At 39.0% G+C, this 19,816-nt stretch overlaps 1 protein-coding gene across 2 annotated transcripts in view; it reads right to left on the bottom strand.

The window, feature by feature from the left end:
- The window catches only part of Lvrn (laeverin), a 74,658-nt gene extending 64,301 nt beyond the window's left edge, over positions 1 to 10,357 (bottom strand). The window contains exon 1 of one of the 2 annotated variants that reach the window (XM_076856665.1): positions 9,250 to 10,357. In XM_076856665.1, the coding sequence (XP_076712780.1) occupies positions 9,250 to 9,947 (698 nt within the window). In that variant the 5' untranslated portion in view covers positions 9,948 to 10,357. The remainder of the gene's footprint in view (positions 1 to 9,249) is intronic. The other variant, XM_076856664.1, reaches the window with a different exon arrangement.
- Positions 10,358 to 19,816: the final 9,459 nt, after the last annotated feature.

The raw sequence follows: 19,816 nt of genomic DNA, 5'->3' as shown, positions 1-19,816 counted from the left end.
TAAGATTCAAAGGAATTTTAAAAATATTCAATCCAAAAGAAGCAAGAAAGAGAGGAAGAGACCGAGCACAGGTGTGAGTGAAAAAGCAGATGAGATAATAGAAAACTAAGAGCAAGGTGTAGATTTAAGCCCAGCCAAATCAAACATAAACAGTCTACCACCAATTAAAAGACAGATTGTTAGACTGTATAAAAATCAAGAGTCAACTCTATGTTTTCAATAAGAAATTCATTTTTAATATCCAGACACATATAGGTTGAAAGTAAAAGGATAGGATAGTAGAGGATAGGAAAGGCAGCAGAATACAACAGACTCCAGAATGGCAATATGTAAATCAATGGTTGTGCAACTGAAGTGATTCTGCAATCTGTATATGGGGTAAAAATGGGAGTTCATATCCCACTTGAATCAAAGTGTGAAATATGATATATCAAGAACTATGTTATGTTTTGAACAACCTACAATAAAAATTAATTAAAAAAAAAAACAACTGGAATAGGAAGAAAGAGAGAAGATGAGGGGCATAGAATACAGCCTTCTTAGTTCTTATTCTTCTCTCAAAAAATGCTGTGGGAAGTTCAGAAAGGACTGAAATTTCTAAGTGAAAATCTGAACTTCAGATTTCTTAAACAAAAGGAAGGCATTTCCTGCATGTCAACTTTAAAGATCTCATTCCAAACCCTCTCAAGATTGAACATGCCTTCTCATGCCAACAACAAAGGGAGGTAACCCTTGTTATTGTTCATAAATTACTGTTGTTGTTGTTGTTGTTGTTATTATTATTATTATTATTATTTGGTACTGGAATTGAACTCAGGGGCGCTCACCCACTGAGTCACATCCCCAGCCCTATCTTGTATTTTATTTAGAGACAGAGTCTCACTGAGTTGCTTAGCACCTCCTCACTATTGCTGAGGCTGGCTTTGAACTTAAAATCCTCCTGTCTCAGCCTCTCAAGCCAATAGGCTTACAGGCATGTGTGCCCCCACGCCTGGCTATAAATTATTTTTCATAGTGTTAGATACTATGCCTCTTATGTTCAAACTTTCCTTACGTCAATTTTGCACATATTAAATGAATATATGGATGTAAAATTTTTTGCATAACTAGCAATGATACAATATCATCCTATTGAAGGAATTTCAAGTGTTTCAATTAATTCACTGGGATAAATACTATGAAAAAGGGTCTCCGGGAGGACCAAGCTCATCTTCAAGGGGTAGAAACAGAACATAGTCCCCAAATATTCTCAGTAGTGGTATATCTAGTTTTACCCTCAGGGTGATAATTTCAGAAAAGACCTCCTTATTTCTTTAATATGGTGGAAGTCAACCTATAACCATTCTATAGTTCTGAAATATTTGAGTGATTCATATAGTACATACCAGAAAAGAATGTTTTTTTGTTTTTTTTTTACTTTCCCAATTCAACTATTATCAGACGAGTAAGCAATCTTCAATAAGCTAACTGGCTTTCAATATAGGAACATTCTCTGCAATGTGTTCCAAAGGTCAGAAGCAGTGGGTACAAAGAATAGTTTCATAATGCAATGTTTTATGAAGTCCTTGATAATAATTGCTTAGAAGCTTTGGATGAATCAAAATGTTACAACTCTGGTCATTTTTCTGGATCAGATATTTATTTTTCTTGGAGAAGATTATAGAGTATCATCAAAATTTACTTACCAGAACTCAGACATGCAAAACAAACTGTCTTATAACTAATCTCTTCATTCTCTTGGACCCATGTTTTCACTGATAGTACAGAAAAAAAATGCAAGCTTACCAATTATTTTATCAGTTTAAATCAATCTTATTCAAAAGGATAATCTAAACTCTCTTTCTTGACTCTTTCCTTAGGACATGAAAACTGATAATATTTCCTTATATACTCAAATGCCATATTGGAAAAGGGGATAGAAAGAGGAGGCCTCTTGAAAAGAGAGGACTTCTTGAATTCACCAGACAGATGTGACCACATTTTCTGTACTAGTGTGATTGTGAACCATTTCTTCATAATAGTCGAGATGCAGTGGATCCCAGTGGTGATATGTCCCTCGTGTGGGCTCTTACTTGCACGGCAAATCATTTGAACCTGGCTCTAACTCTCTTTGTAACTATATTTTGGGCAACAATTTATACAGCATTCATTGTAACAGTTATTTTGATCTGTAGTATAGTGGCCCCTCTGTAACTCTCCAGTCAATATCCTCAGCCATATGAGTAAGTTTAGATACCCTCTGGCCTCAAAAAGATCACAGGGACCACCTGTACTATCTAGGCCTACTGGCCTAAGCTACTTCTATTCTATGAATTAGAGCACTAGATCATTGCCTTCACAGTCATATCAATCATAAAAGGAAGAACAAACTCCTTGCACAACTTCTTTGCATACATTTCTAAACAACAGAGTATCTGGGAATTAACTAAGTCTCTCAGGGCCAATCTACAACCAATGTGGAGGGAACAAATACTACTGCTTCCTTGCTTTTAATGGGACAGGTTTGAGAGATGGTTCATACTCTCCAGAAGTTTACTCCATGGGACTTTCTTTGATCTCACACCCTGAATTGGCCTTCTTCCCTTCCAAGCATGTTTCCCCATTTTCCAGGTGGTTTTTCCTAGGAACATTACCTAAGTAACTATTCTCATAGGAAAATTTGTCTGAGGGTTATCTCCTGTCAGAAAGAGGATGGTGAAAATTAAAGACACTTGTTCTATTTGTCCTTTTCTCTGTCCTCCAAGCCTTTCTCCCTATGTTGGAAGTCCTCTCTATCCTCCCTTACTTACAACAACTGCTCTCATCAAAAGGAGTGAGAACACCAAATATTCAATCATTCAAATAAAGTTAATTCTTGCAAAATTAAACTCTATATGATTGTATATCCTCCTCTGTGAAGTGTCTGTTAAGCCCATTTGTTGATTGGGTTATTTGTTTTTTTGTTGTTTAACTTTTTGAGTTCTTTGTATACTCTGGAGATTAGTGCTCTATCTGAAGTGTGAGGGGTAAAAATTTGTTCCTAGGATATAAGCTCCATATTTACCTCACATATTATTTCTCTTGCTGAGAAAAAACTTTTTAGTTTGAATATGTCCCATTTGTTGATTCTAGTTATTAACTCTTGTGCTATGGGTGTCCTATTAAGGAATTTGGAGCCCGGCCCCATGAGATGGAGATTAGGGCCAACTTTTTCTTCTATTAGATACAGAGTCTCTGGTTTGATTCCTAGCTCCTTGATCCATTTTGAGTTACCTTTGTGCATGGTGAGAGAAAGGAATACAATTTCATTTTGTTGCATATGGATTTCCAGTTCTCCCAGCACCATTTGTTGAAGATGCTATCCTTTCTCCATTGCATGCTTTTAGCACCTTTGTCTAATATAAGGTAGTTGTAATTTTGTGGATTGGTCTCTGTGTCCTCTATTCTGTACCATTGGTCTACCCACCTGTTTTGGTACCAGTACCATGCTGTTTTTGTTACTATTGCTCTGTAGTATAGTTTAAAATCTGGTATCGCTATATTATCTGTTTCACTCTTCCTGCTTAGAATTGCTTTAGCTATTCTGGGTTTTTTATTTCTCCAGATGAATTTCATGATTGCTTTTTCTATTTCTGTGAGGAATGCCATTGGGATTTTGATTGGCATTGCATTAAACCTATAGAGTACTTTTGGTAATATGGCCATTTTAGTGATATTAATTCTGCCTATCCATGAACAAGGTATATCTTTTCATCTTCTAAGGTCTTCTTCAATTTCTCTCTTTAGGGTTCTGTAGTTTTCGTTGTAAAGGTCTTTCACCTCTTTTGTTAGGTTGATTCCCAAGTTTTTTTTTTTTTTTTTTTTTTTTTTGAGGATATTGTGAATCAGGTGTTTGTCCTGATTTCCCTTTCAGAGGGTTTGTCACTGATATACAGGAATGCCTTAGACTTATGAATGTTGATTTTATATCCCACCACTTTGCTGAATTCATTTACTAGTTCTAGAAGTTTTTTGGTAGAACCTTTTGGGTCCGTTAGGTATAGGATCATGTCATCCACAAATAGTGCTAATTTCAGTTCTTCTTTTCCTATTTTTATACCTTTAATTTCTTTTGTCTGTCTTATTGCTCTGGCCAGTGTTTCGAGAACTATGTTGAATAGGAGTGGTGAGAGAGGGCATCCCTGTCTTGTTCCAGATTTTAGAGGGAATGCCTTCAATTTTTCTCCGTTTAGAATGATGCTAGCCTGAGGCTTAGCATAAATAGCTTTTACAATGTTGAGGTAAGTTCCTATTATCCCTAGTTTTTCTAGAGTTTTGAACATAAAGGGATGCTGTATTTTGTCGAATGCTTTTTCTGCATCTCTCGAGATGATCATATGGTTTTTATCTTTAAGTCTATTGATGTGGTGGATTACATTTATTGATTTCCTTATATTGAACCAGCCTTGCATCCCAGGGATGAATCCTACTTGATCATGGTGCACAATCTTTTTAATATGTTTTTGTATCTGATTTGCCAGAATTTTATTGAGGATTTTTGCATTTATGTTCATTAGAGATATTGGTCTGTAGTTTTCTTTCTTTGAAGTGTCTTTATCTGGTTTAGGAATCAGGGTGATTTTGGCCTCATAGAATGAATTTGGAAGTACTTCCTCTTTTTCTATTTTGTGAAATATCTTGAAAAGTATTCGTATTAGTTCTTCTTTAAATGTTTTGTAAAACTCTGCTGTGTACCCATCTGGTCCTGGGCTTTTCTTGGTTGGTAGTCTTTTGATGGCTTCTTCTATTTCCTCAATTGATATTGGTCTGTTTAAGCTGTGTATATCCTCTTGACTCAATCTGGGCAGATCATATGACTTAAGAAATTTATCGATGCGTTCACTATCTTCTATTTTATTGGTGTATAAGGTTTCAAAATAACTTCTAATTATCATCTGTATTTCTGTAGTGTCTGTTGTGATATTGCTTTTTTCATCCTGCTAGTAATTTGAGTTCCCTCTCTTCTTCTCTTTGTTAGCATGGCTAAGGGTCTGTTGATCTTATTTATTTTTTCAAAGAACCACTTTTAGTTTTGTCAATTTTTCAATTGTTTCTTTTATTTCAATTTCATTGATTTCACCTCTGATTTTAATTATTTCTTGCCTTCTACTACATTTGCTGTTGTTTTGCTCTTCTTTTTCAAGAGCTTTGAGATGAAGTGTGAGATCATCTATTTGTTGGTTTTTCCTTTTTTTTTTTTTTTGAGGAATGAACTCCAAGCAATGAATTTTTCTCTTAGAACTGCTTTCATTGTGTCCCATAGATTCCGATATGTTGTGTCTGTGTTTTCATTTATTTCTATGAATTTTTTAATTTCCTCCTTGATGTCTTCTATAACCCATTGATCATTCAGTAACCTATTGTTCATTCTTCAAGTGAAGTAGGATTTTTCCCTCCTTCTTTTATCGTTGATTTCCAGTTTCATTCCATTATAATCAGATAAGATGCATGGTGTTATCTCCTTTATAATTGCTAAGAATGATATCAATCAACAAGTACATGAAAAAAAATGCTCACCATCTCTAGCAATCAGAGAAATGCAAATTAAAACCACTCTAAGATACCATCTCACTCCAGTAAGAATGGCAGCCATTATGAAGTCAAACAATAACCAGTGCTGGCGAGGATGTGGAGAAAAAGGTACACTTGTACATTGCTAGTGGGACTGCAAATTGGTGCAGCCAATTTGGAGGGCAGTATGGAGATTCCTTGGAAAGCTGGGAATGGAACCACCATTTGATCCAGCTATTCCCCTTCTCAGACTATACCCAAAAGACCTAAAAAGAGCATACTACATGGACACAGCTACATCAATGTCCATAGCAGCACAATTCACAATAACTAGACTGTGGAACCATCCTAGGTGCCCTTCAACAGATGAATGGATAAAAAAAAAATGTGGCATTTATACACAATGGAATATTACTCAGCACTAAAAAATAACAAAATCATGGCATTTGCAGGGAAATGGATGGCACTGGAGCAGATTATGCTAAGTGAAGTTAGCCAATCCCTAATAAACAAATGCCGAATGTCTTCTCTGATATAAGGGAGGTGACTCAAAACAGAGTAGGGAGGAAGAGCATGAGAAGAAGATTACCATGAAACAAGGAAAAGAGGTGAGAGGGAATGGGAGGGAGAAGGGGAATTACACGGAAGATGGAAGGAGACCCTCATGGTTTCACAAAATACATATACGATGGTTTGAGGGGGGAGGGAAGAAAAAAAGAGAGAGAGAGATAAGTGTCACAGTAGAATGGGTAGAGAGAGGTGACAGGAGGGGAGGGGAGGGGGGATAGGGAGGGCAGCAGAATACAACTGACACTAGGATTGCTGTATGTATACACATGGATGTATAACCAATGTGATCCTGTAATCTGTACACGTGGAAAAATGAGAATACATACCCTATTGGATTCAAATGTATGATATGTCAAGATCATTGTATTGTCTTGAGCAACTAATTAAAAAACACTCTATATGAATGTGATAATAACTCCTCACTTGCCTGGTGCTGAGAGCCACAGCTGAGTCGGAATGGCCCCTGGCATTTTGCCAATAGTTTTGGTTGACAGGCAAGGCATTACTATCCGCCTTGGCTACTTTGGAGTTCTCATGGGGATTCCCGGGGATTCCCAGAGAGTTGGGGAAGTGCAGGAGGAGGGATTTCCTGAGGAGATATTTCCGGTGGCTGGTTCCTGGATGAGCCACGTGGGGTTCGGGATAGTTCCCGGGGAGCGTGTGTGGAGTGTGCTGGTGGAGTTCAGAAATAAAGTTTGTTCCTGCTTCAGTGGCTCGTGATTTGTACCTAGCCAGACTGCGGCACCCTGGCCCCTGGTTTGTTACTGTCTGGGACCTTTCAGACTCAAATCTAGGAACTTGACAGTTTTAATGTTTAGATAATAAGGGGGCTGTTTGCTGCCAACAATGATGACCTGACCTATAATAGCTGGTACCACTGCCCAAGCTGTGCACCTCCTTTCTCACTTAATTCTTACAATATTCTAAAAGTTGACAGTTATTATATCTATTCCATGAAATGAATGAATGAGAAAACTGACTCACAGAGGCTAAGAAACTGGCTTAATTCACATAGCTTAGTTTCAAATACAGATCTGTTGGGATCCCCAAATTTGCCATACCAGGTTCTTCATGACCTTGGCTTCATGTTTAACTATAGCTGTCTTTTCCTGGTGATTTCAAATGCAAAGACCAAAGGGACAACTTCTTGGCTACATCTCTTCCAAAACACCACAAGTTTGAAACTCTACCTCAATTTTTTATATTTATTTTATTTTTTAGTTGTAGTTGGACACAGTACATTTTATTTATTTATTTAAATGTGGTGTTGAGGATCAAACCCAGGGCCTTGCACATGTTAGATGTGTTAGATGAACACTCTACCACTAAGCCACAACCCCAGCCCCTCTACCTCAATTTTAATGTTCTGAAAGCACGGTTTCTACTTATTGTTAGAGTTGATTGGCACAAGAGAGAAATGTATTCCTTTACCATGTTTGCTACTTTGTCTAAGTCATACTCCCACTAAGACAGAAGGAAGGAAAGAAGGAAGGAAGGAAGGGAGGGAGGGAGGGAGGGAGGGAGAGAAGGAGGGAGAAAGGGAGGGAGGGAGGGGATATGGATGAACAAATTAAGATTTACTGGGTGGCAAAACAAAACATTGTCAGATATCTATGCAGAATTTCCATTTTTTTCTCTGAAAGATCTTGCACCCTGAAATACAGTTATTCCAAAAGGTCTACATGTGTATGAGTTGGGTAAGACATCATCCTAATGAGAAAATTTTGAGACTATTTTTCAAGTATTAATGCATTTTTGAAAAAAAAAAAAAACAAGCATACTGTCCTTAAAAACAAAACTTACAGATTACATATCCACTAAGGCAGGTCATTAAACTTATTTAAAAACCTTTGAAACTTTGGAAAAGAAAGTGCAAGAGATTGTTTAGACGGTGATTTAATAGGTTCACTGTCCCCCCCTTCCCAGAACCTCTGAGAACATTTTCTCTAATAACAAAGGGTAAAGTACTTGCAGTCCTATAATCCACAAATGCTCCTCCACTGAATGAATAAAGGATAAGATGGCAGGTTAAAAAAAAAATAGAGAAACTGTTTCCTTTGTTCCATATATGCCACTTCCCCATCGTTCTCTGGTTTTCAGTAGTGTGATGGCAGAGTAAGGAAGGGATGACTTTTTTTTTTTTTTTTTTTTTAAACAGGGCTGGAAATACCCCGTTTGGGAGACATTATCTCAAAGGAGTGGAAAAGGAACACAAGTTCTTTGCGTGGGCTTGAAACTCAGAGAGGACATGTATTGTCATAGCTTTTATTTATTTAGTTTTTCCCAGAAGAGGAATCTCAGAAGTACCCATCTCTGACGTTCTGCAGAGCTTGACAAAATATAGAAAGGGCAGGGGAAGATGCTACTTGCCAGGGGATGAGTGCCCCAGACAGTAGTGGAAGGGGATGAATCCCAAAGTTGTGGAGAGCAAGCCTTAGCAGAAAACCAAAAGACATGTAAACAAACAACCCTGATGTGGGTATATTTGTTGCAAGAGCTGCTCTTAAAAAGTGACCCAAAAAAGAGGCAGAGCAGGGAAGTGAGCACCTAGAGTGCTCTGGGTAGGGAAGAACCTCAGAAAGAGAAGGGCGCTTTAACCCGACGCTACTCCAACTTTAACGCTGCAAACACCCAAGAATTTCGTTAAATTTTTCGTTAAAATCCCAAGATTTTGAGCCCCTTGGTTAGGAGTAGAGCCTGAGAATCTGCATTTCAGCACAACATATTGAGTGTCCATAGCAAACTTTCAGGTATTTCAGCGGCTGTTGGTTAAAGCACCAACCTTTGAGTAGCAAGGGATTTTTTCGGGAGTAGGAGGGTGAAGAAATTCTGGGCTGGAGAGAAAGGGGCTTTCTGAAGAAAACGATGAACCTTTGGGGTGGCAGCGACCTCAAATTGGATGGGCAGGATAGGGAAGAAAACCAATCAGAGGAGGAACTTAGGTTTGGAAACTTTAACTCCTACCAATTTCAGGAGGAAATGAGAGAAAGGAGGCGTTCGTCCTCTGGCTCTGGAAGAAAAAGTCCAAGAGGCAAATGCCTATAAGAAGGGCAGGAAGTGAACACCTGGACACTATGGGCAGCTGGATCTGCAGCCTGCTCCAGGACGCAGAGGAGGGACATAGGGGATTTGGGCTAAGCCAGCCCTTACCTGCGCTCGCCCTGGTCGGTGTACGTGTTGAGGAAGAGCCCCTCCCTGACTTCCTGGAATATTGGGCCAGAGAAGCTGAGGTGCAGTTCATAGCGGCTACCGGACTGTAGAGCTTCACCGAGTTCCAGCACAACATATTGAGTGTCCATAGCAAACCACACGTCATGCACCGGAACGCGGCCCACGGTGTGGTTCCTAGTGCCTGGGGACAGGGGACCCCGCACTTCAGCGCGATCGTAGTCCAAGAAGAGGCTGTGCAGCAGCAGTCTCTTAGTGGACACCGCGCAGCGCACCGTGATGTTCACTCGACCACTGAATCGCAACAACTGCACCGAGAGCTTATCGGGCTGCAGCCGGGGCCACAGTTCCAGATCGTAGTGAAGCGGCACCAGCCAGGGTGGCAGGCGCAGCTGGTCCCAGGGGCCCGGAGGTCGCCAGTCTTGGGAGGTGTCCTTCACCTGCGGCTCACTGGTAGGGACGGGTTCCTGCGTTGACGACGGCCCCTCCTGCCCGAGGGGAGAGAAGGACGCGGCGTTTGGGACCTCTAGGCTACGCCGATCCGACGGCGGGACACGCGTGCAGTGGCCATACAGAGAAGCTAACACTGCCAGCGCCAGCAGGAGTGCGGCAGCCAGCCCAGCCAGCAGCAGGGCCACCGCACGGCTCACATAGAAGCCAGAACTGGAGGGGGGTTCCATAACGCGAGTGTGGCGCTGGCGAGGTAGGATACTCGAGCTAGCAGAAGAGACACAATCCCCAGCGAGGGTATTGGTTGGTGGGACCCCCCACACTCTCCGCCCTTTCTCTCTTGTACTACCCTCCTCCTCGAGAAGCCTAGGAGAACTGCGACAGAAGAAAGTGATTGGGACCAGGGCTTCCCCCTCCCAGTTAATCAGATCCAGGTCCCAGCCTACCCAACCCGCCCCACCAGATCGCTGGGAAGAGGCGGACCCGGCGCACCAAGATGCGCGCCCCTGGGGGTCCAAAGTGAATGACCACGCAGAAGAAGCATTCGGGATAAGTGCAGGAGGGAGCTGTAGAACCAAACTCTAATCTGGACCTTTTCGAGGAGTTCAGAATTGCTGGGGTGTGCCCTGTTTGTTGTCGCAGAAGGGTCAGGTACCAAGCTTGACCACGATGAGCTCCCGGCAATAAAATTTTTTGGCCACCAGCTTGGGCCTCGTGTGCTGGCGAGGAGTTCGAGGACAGGAATATTTGGGGAAACGCTTTGAAATGACCCTGAGAGAGGCAACTGCGCTTTCATAATATCTGAAGCCAAAACTATGGCCCCCAAATTCGCCTCCTGAATTAAGACAGGATGCATGAGGCTGGAACAGAGAATGAGAACTTGGAAACAAGGTTTGGGGTCCTGGAGTCTTTCCGGCATTTAGGAAGTTGGGCTGCAGGAGCGGTCGACAAGAAACTATGTGAGCACGTAGTCTGCAGTTCAAGGGAGAAGAGGAAGGGAGGGCTGCTTTACCTCGGGAAGGGGGAGCAAGGAAGCCTCCATTCTTCCCCAATTTTCTGCGGCAGGATTTTCCCTGCCCGGAGCTGGATCTAACTCCCCGCAGCTTTGCTGGGGGCGAGGGGGACTCTATTCTTGCTTTCGAAACCCGCAGCAAAGAGGATAAAACAAGCCGGCCGGACAGCCTTTCCACCCGGAAACCACTGGGCTGGAACAGGCTTCCCAAGCTGTGCCCTCGTCAGTGAGGTCTCTGGCTTGCCAGGCATCTGTTTGCTATTTAGCCGGTGATCCTGGGCGAGTTCCTGTCGGTGCGCTTGGTCTTGCACGCACGCACGCAGGAGAATTGATTCCAAGTATCTGAAGGCGTCGGGGAAGAGGGAAGGGACTGTGGTTAAGATCCCATTGTAAGTTGAAGATTCATTTCGGAGCACCCTGTCTTTACGGTCCTTTTTTTTTTTTTTCCGCCCCCAGAATGAAAATAATTATTCTGTCGCAGTTTTACAACTGGCTTCACTTTCGTGCTTTGCCTGTATCTCTCTTCCAATAATGAAATCCCTTTCACTTGAATTTGGAAACAGGGTAGACCACTGTGATTCTTGGGGGAAATGTGTGCTTCCTCGCTCCCTCCTGTAACTGCAATTAATCACATTAACAATAAACCCGCTGGAAGAAGACAGGAAGGTGGAAGAAGATTTGACTCTAAACTCGGGTGGAGGGTTGTGCTGTAATCTGTGAGCCAGTCTCCTGGTTCTAGATTCTTGGGTTACTTTCTTCAGAAATGGAACAACCATTTTAAAGTACTTATGACCATATGCATCACTCTCAGAAGATGCTGGGTAGAGCTCAGGGAGAAGCCTCCTGTATTTCTACATACCTACCAGAAGTTGAGCTGTCAGAATTGTGATTTGCTGCAGTGGCAGGGTCTCTGGGTTTAGGTCATCAGATGGGAATTGAGACAGATGTGGAATTATTTAACTAATTGCTGGCCTTACCAACCTCTGGACAATTTCTTGAAAGATTTCAAGAATTCCAGACAAGTAAAGGATAAAAGTCAGTAACAGGATTACTTCAAACACATTAGACATGTTTCACCCCTCAATTACAAGAAACTGTACTGAAAAGTCTGTATGTGAATGCGAGTTTTGATTCTATTTCTCTAACATCAAAAAAAGAGAGATAGGATCCTACACAAGAAGTTTCAAAATCAGACCCAATGATTCAACATTTCAAATATCTCATTAAAAAAATGTTTCCGATAAATCATTAAAGTTACTGAAAAGAATTCATAAAGTAGCATCCCAACTAAATCAGGATTATGATAACAATTTAAGAAACTGGGAAAGTATTTGACATCTCAATGAAAATATTCACTAGAAAAATTTTAAATATTTTTAATGAGCCTCTCAGAAAATCTCATTATTACTGAGATCAGTCAAAACAGTGATTCTCAACTGGATGTGACTTTGGTGCTTCCTCCCCATTTGGCAATTTCTAGAGACAGTTTTGGTTGTCACAACTGGTGGAAGGAAGTGCTACTGGTATCTAGTGGGTAGAGTTCAGGAATACCACTAAACTTTGCAAAATACACAGAACAGCCCCCAAGAAAATGAAGCAGCCTGCACAAAATGCCATGTGCACTGCTTTTTGGGAATTCTGAGAAGAAGCAATTATCAAAGCCTTTTATATGATATCCAGGTAAAACTTCATCTATTCATTTTGTGCTATTTACTTTTGTTGTTCATGTTTATACTTTGGCATGTCTGTTATTTTTCCATCTTTATTTTTATATTTTAATACATTATTATACCTCTTGGGTCCCTTAACTTAATTTTTCTTTTTCTAATCTTACATTAAAATTCCATTTTAATTGGTATTATATTCATAAGTTTGAAAAAAAAACTTATGAAAATTAAGTTGAAGTATCTTGCTTCCACTACTTATTAGTAATTTTTAGTGTGTGTATCCTTTCAGTATTTTTTCACGCAAAGCAAATAAATACAATTACAAACACATGTATTTATCTCCTAGTATACTATATTATAGTTCTGCACCTGAATTTTTATTAAAAAATATATTGGCCATTTTTGCATATCATTTCACAGATATATTTCCCATAGTTTTCTACAGCTGCATAGCATTATATTGAATGGATATATGCAAATAACCCAAGTTGGGTTATTTGAAAGGTTTTATCAGAGTAGAGTCAGGCAGGCTTTTATTTAAAGGCAAGGATATGGTGCAGCAAGAAAAAGAAGAGTACAGGCAAACACTAGTGGTCAGGAAAATATCCATTGTGCAAACTCCCTAGGGCCCTTATTTGAACCATTCCATATCACCAGCATGAACCACCAAATTCTGTAAGAGAAATCTTGTCTACAGGGATCTCAAAGAAGAAACTCTTAGGCCCTTTAAATAATCAAGCCTCATTTGTAAAACATGTAAGTTCAGTTGCAAAACATTAGTTAAGAAACCAACCCTAGGAGTCTCCAGGGAGAAATTCAGAAATTCAGAGAAATTTAATCACTATATCATAAATTGGCCAAGCGTCAAAAGTCATATATCCAGAATGAAAATGTAGTAAGGACAACTGAAAATCCTTCCCCCCTAGAATTCCTGTGAACATTGGAAAAGTGTCAAAATTCATTATTGCAGAACTCTGGAATTTAACTGAAGGCTTGCAACAATTCTAGAAATGTTTATTCAAGAAAACTGTCAAATTTCAGTAAAAAAGAAGTGAGCTATTCTCTCTATCTTTCCAGGTCCTTAGAAACTGAAAATTAATAACTTACAAGCGTGGTGAAAAACAGCAGCTGGCAGCCCCTGGAAAGAACAGAAAAGTGCTGCAGCCCCTTCAAAGCCTCATTCTCAGAGAATTGTCATAACAAATGGAAGACACACTTGCTAGACTGACTTTATTTGACCTGATTAGAGTTCACCCAGTGAACAGTATTTCCCCAGGGTCTTTGGTTGAAAACAACCAGAGGCAATTTTTAATATTGCTGCTGGAGGGGCAAACAATTGAGGCAAATAATAAGCTCATCAAAAGACTTAAAAGGAAAAGCTCAGGAAAAATATATCCATAAGGAGCTTTGAAAAGCTCCAATTCATTTCTAAAAATCTAAAAAGACACACACACACAAAACTATGAAACATGCTCAAAGAAGACCTGAGAAGGATCTAAGCTCTCACTTTTAGCTAATCTTGAGGCAATACTTAAGCTAAATGTGATGGCTAAGGCAGAGTTGTCAACTGCCTGGCTGAGCTTTGGGAGGATTCCTCAACACACACACACACACACACACACACACACACCTTTTTTAAAAACTGGTAGGCTTATAAGTTCTAAGCATTTGAGGAAATCTCTGTCTAGTCATTAGTTGACCACTAAGCTAACTGAGCAAGGATCAGAATTTACTGAATTACTTCAGAGGGGAAAGAAAAAGATGGTGGCAATAAACCCTGGAAAGGGAAGAAAATCTGATTTTCAGAGTTGTACATTTTCAATGATATTTCCAATAACAAAATTAGGTCATATGCAAAGAAACAAGAAAGTATATCCACCCTAAGAAAAGAAAGCAGTCAATAGAAAATGTCCCTGAGAAATTCAGGCATTAGACCAAAAGTAGACAAAGTTTAAATTAACAATTTAAAAAAACAATTAAAAAGCTATGTCTAAAAAACTAAAAGAAAAAAATGAGAATAACATCTAATTAAAAATATCAACAAGCAAATAGAAATTGCATTTTCAAAGAACCAATAGAGAAGCTGGGGATATAGCTCAGTTGGTAGAGGGCTTCCCTAGCATGTACAAGGCCCCCTGGGTTAAATTGCCAGGACCTCCACAAAAAAAAAAAAAAAAAAGAACCACAATAGAAATTCTAGAATTGAAAAAAATCACTAACCAGCTCAATAACAGTTTTTTCTTATTTATTTATTTATTCTAATCAGTGATACATGATAGCAGAATACTTTTTGATTCATTGTACACAAATGGAGCAGAAATTTTCAGTTCTCTGGTTGCACCCTCAATAACAGTTTTTATCACAAAAAAAAATCGTCCATGAATTTGAAGATAGTTTGATTGAGATTGTTCAGTATATGGAACAGAAAGAAAAAAAAGAATGCGGAAAAATAAACAGAGTCAAAGAAATTTGGTGAGATATCATCAAGGAGAACGAAATATGCATTGTAGAAATTTCCAGGATAAGAAAGTGAAAAGAGAACAGAAAGCTTATGCAGCAAAACAATAGCCCAAAATCCCCCATATTTGGTGCAAGATATAAATCTACAAATCTAAGAAGCTCAACAAACTCTAAGAGAAATAAACTTAAACTCTGGAGATAAAGACAAAGAATCTTCAAAGTAGCAAGAAAATAGTGATTCATCACATACAAGTGACCCCACCCAATAAAACTATTAGCTGATTTCGTATCAGAAACCTTGGAGTCTAAAAGGCAGTGAGTTGATATATTCAAAGTGCTAAAATAAAAATCCTCCAAAACTTGCAGGCATGGTGGTGCATGCGTATAAGCCTAGTGGCTCAGGAGGCTGAGACAGGAGGATCACAAATTCAAAGCCAGCCTCAGCAATGGCGAGGCACTAAGCAACTCAGTGAGACCCTGTATCTAAACAAAACAAAACAAAACAAAACAAAAATATAAAATAGTGCTGGGGATGTGGCTCAGTGGTAAAGTGCCCATGAGTTCAATCCCGGATACCAAAAAAAAAAAAAAAAAAAAATCTACCAAAACTGTCCTTTAAATTTAACAACCCTTTAGTTAGAACTACCCTACAAGAAATGTTAAAGATTATGATTGATGTATGTATATAGGTGACTCTATGTGTGATTCTGCAATCTGTATAATTAGAAAAATGAGAAATTATACCCCAATGATACAAATGTATGAATTGCCAAGATCATTGTAATGTCATGTGTAGATAATAAAAAAAAAAGAGAGAGAGAGAGAGAAAAAAAAAGAAATGTTAAAGAGAATCTTTCAGGTTAAAACAAAAGGACACTAGATAGTAATTCAAAGTTAGATGAAGATAAAAAGCTCTCCAGGAAAGATAAGTGGACATAATTATAAAAGCTAGTATTCATATAATTTGTATTAAATGTTTCTCCTCTTGGAAAAAAAAGTGGTTTATAAGTTCAACTTTGAGTTTCTGTGATTTAAAAAACAAACTAATTAATAAAAACAATTATTATGTTATTTAATACCCAAAGTATAAAGATGTAATCTATGATATTAATAATGAAAGGGAAGGGCAGTTATATAGGAACAGAGCATATGCTTTGAAGTTAAATTGGCATAAATTTAAATTAGATTATTATGACTTTTAAAATTTTAAATGTAAGCACAATGAAAACCACAAAGAATATATCTACAGAATATGCACATGAAGAAATGAGAAGGAAACCAAAATAAAAAAATCAGTTAAAGACAAAACAAGGTAATAATGTTCTTTTGAGGAAGAACAAAATACTCATAACATATATAGAAAACAAATAACAAAATGGCTGAAATAAGTCCCTACTTATAATGAATTACTTTAAATGTAAATGTATTTAATTTTCCATTTGAAAGAAAAATACTGGATGAATAGCTTTTTTTAAAAAATGTTCTAATCCTATCTACAAGAGACTTATTTTAGATTCAAACACAGAGGTAAAGTAAAAAAGGGGGAAAAGATATTCCACACAAATAGTAACCAAAAAAGATCTTGAATGGGTTAACTAATATCAAACAAAATTGACAATTAATCCAAAAATGTTATATGAGATAAGAATATCATATATTAATAAAAGGTTCAATATAGCAATAAGATATAATAATTATGAATATATATATACCTATATATATTATATTCTCACAATATATTAGCAAAATGCACAGAATTGAAGGGAGAAATAGACAGTTCAAGAATAATATTTAAAGGCTTCAATACCCTACTTTTGATAATGGCTAGGTCAATGAAATATGAGAAGTAAGGAAAAAGAGTTCAACTGCCGCAGCCCGGCTGGCTGGGCAAAATAACCGGGGGGTGACGAATAACTTGTGTAAGTTGATGCAGCAGGAATAGGAGCCGTTTATTGTAGGATCTGAGCGATATTTATACATTTTACACAGCTTATCTAATTAGCATAAAATAGATACAGCAGTCAACCAATAAGGAATCTCCACACTTAATGGCTTGCTTTTGTTACTTCACAAACCACTCCCTCTGGCATTTTGCCAGGCGCCATCCAGACTTGTTTACAGACTCTAACATTTCTCTGGCAAAATACCAGGTGCCATCCTGACTTGTTTACAGACTCTAACAATTCCCCCTTTGGTTTAATTTTTAAGGACCATAGTGTTTTTTACAGAAACACCATAAATAACCTGCTAGAAACAGAAAGGGAGGATACAAAATGTTACAATTCCAAGCTAATTGATGGCTCCATGCAAGAAGCCCTTGGAAAAATTATACCAGCAATGACACCGTTAGCAAAGATACCGAGTTACAATTTGTTGTAGATTACAGTTTGTTGGCTCAGTCCAGATAAAGCACTGTCTCAATATATTAACTCACAGTCCAGGTAAATCACAGTCCAGGTAAGTTCTGCAGGCAGCTAGCTTCAGTTGTAGCAGCAGAAACAGCAACAGCTTTGAAGTCTCGTAGGGTTCTCAGCTGAAGTTTCCTCAGGTTCTCAGCAACATTGTAAATTCTTTCACCTTTGTTTTCACGGGCACTGGGATGAAGGCAGGAACTCTGGATGGCTAAAGAAAATCCTGTAGCATTTCACTAAGAAAACAACCTTCTGAACAATTTAGTACATTATCTCAAGGTTTTTTACATTTGAAATAAGCCTTAATAGTGTTCATTACTCATTAGCTTCCAGGTGTGGGAGAACCATTGTAGTTATTGACATTGGAAATGATCAAACTTCATGGATGCCATGTGTGTCCTACGCCCAGCTGTAGCATCCCGGGCAGCCCCAGATGGCCCTGGGGAGAGTCCCAGACTCAAACTGCTTCCGGGCACAGGGAGCAAGAGCCTGCAAGACTGTGCCTCCAGGTCAGGTCTAGATTTGGGCTCACAGTGGCGATCTGCTCCCCCCGGGCAGGGGGGCGGGGAAGAGCCCGAAACTGCCGCTTGGAAAATTCTTGCTGTGCCATGATCGGCTTGGGCAGGTGGTAGCCGCCTTGTCATTTCACGCACCCTCCGGTATCAAAAAGTATTCAGTAATAGCCTTTTGTTGCAACTTTTTTCTTGATAATCCTTCTTCTTCTGAACTTTCTTTTTCTTTCTGACTAGAGTTTCTGGGCTTTTATCAACACATGCCCTAACTATTCTTGGTTCCACTGGGGTGCCTTTTTCTCTTATCAATTTACTTCTTACCCCTTCCATATTTTCGTCACAAAGACAATACTACATTTCAAGACAAAACAAGACACAAACATACCATCAATCTTCTCCATTTTCTTGAAATGGCCATTTTTCCTCTCGCCCTATCTGCCTAGGGTCGAGCAGATTGCTCCCGTCCTATCTATGGACAGGCAGCTTTTTTCGTCACTTACTCCGGAGTGTCCCGGGGCTCCCCGTAACGGGCCACCATCTGCCGCAGTCCTGCTGCAGCAGAATATCCGGGGGGTTGACGAATGACTTGTGTAGATTGATGCAGCAGGAATAGGAGCCGTTTATTGTAGGATCTGAGCGATATTTATACATTTTACACAGCTTATCTAATTAGCATAAAATAGATACAGCAGTCAACCAATAAGGAATCTCCACACTTAATGGCTCACTTTTGTTACTTCACACACCACTCCCTCTGGCATTTTGCCAGGCGCCATCCAGACTTGTTTACAGACTCTAACATTTCTCTGGCAAAATACCAGGTGCCATCCTGACTTGTTTACAGACTCTAACATTCAACAACACAACATGCCTATGAGATCTACTGGACATGTGCACAACACAACCCAAACATAGCAGAATATGCATTTTTTCACATACATGTGAGATATCTCCATGGATAAACCACACATTAGACCCAAAGAAGAAGATTCAATAGATTTTTTTAAAAAATAGACATCATATGAAGAATCTTCTCCAATAACAATGGGATATAGTTAGAAACCAATAAGGAAGGAAAACTAAAATAATCATAAATATCTAAAAATTAAACAACACACTCTTAAGCAGAAAGGAAATTAGAAAATTCTTAGAGTTGAATGAAAGCAAAAAACACAAAATGACTGCCAAAACACAAAATGACTGCCAAAACACAAGATACCTGTCAAGACAGTGAAAATCAGGGCTTGGGGAAATTTATAGCTGTAAATGCCTACGTCGAAAAGGAAGAAAAATCTCAAGTCGATAACAATTTTACATCTTCAGATATTAGGAAAAGAAGAATAAACTAAACTCAAAGCTAAAAGAAAGAGGGAAATAATAAAGTTGAGTGGAGGTAAACAAAAAAGAGAATAGAAAAACAATTGAGAAAAGCAAAGAAACCAAAAGTCAGTTCTTGGAAACAATAAACAAGTTTGACAACTCTTTAGCTAGACTGACAAAGAAAATAAAGAGAGAAGGTACAAATAAATAAAGTCATAGATCAAAGCAGGGACATTACTGACCTTACAGAGATAAAATTATTCTATTCGTGTTATGGTTTAGATATATCTACAGAGTATGCACATGATGTAAGGTAGCCCCCAAATACTCATGTGTGACACAATGCAAGAAGGTTTAGAGGTGAAACAATTGGATTATGAAATCCTTAACCTCATCAGTGAATTAATTCCCTGATAGGGATTAAATGAGTGGTGACTATAGGCAGGTAGGGTATGGCTGGAAGAGATCAGTCTTTAGGGGCATGCCTTTAGGGTATATATTTTATCCTTGGTGAGTGGATTCTCTCTTTCTCTGCTTCCCAATGTGGTTCTCTGAGCCTTTTCCCTCTGCCACACCCCTCTACCATGATGTTCTGCTTCACCTCAAACTCTAAGGAGTGGAGCTGGCCATCTATGAACTGAGCCCTATGAAACCAGGAGCCCTCAAATAAACTGTTCCTTCTCTAATTGTTCTAGTTATGTCTTTTGACCACAGCAG

The sequence above is a fragment of the Callospermophilus lateralis genome, chromosome 5 (assembly GCF_048772815.1).
Source record: "Callospermophilus lateralis isolate mCalLat2 chromosome 5, mCalLat2.hap1, whole genome shotgun sequence".
Taxonomy (NCBI): Eukaryota; Metazoa; Chordata; class Mammalia; order Rodentia; family Sciuridae; genus Callospermophilus; species Callospermophilus lateralis.
Note: the sequence above shows the minus strand (reverse complement) of the source record. Positions and strands in the feature narration are given on the sequence as shown.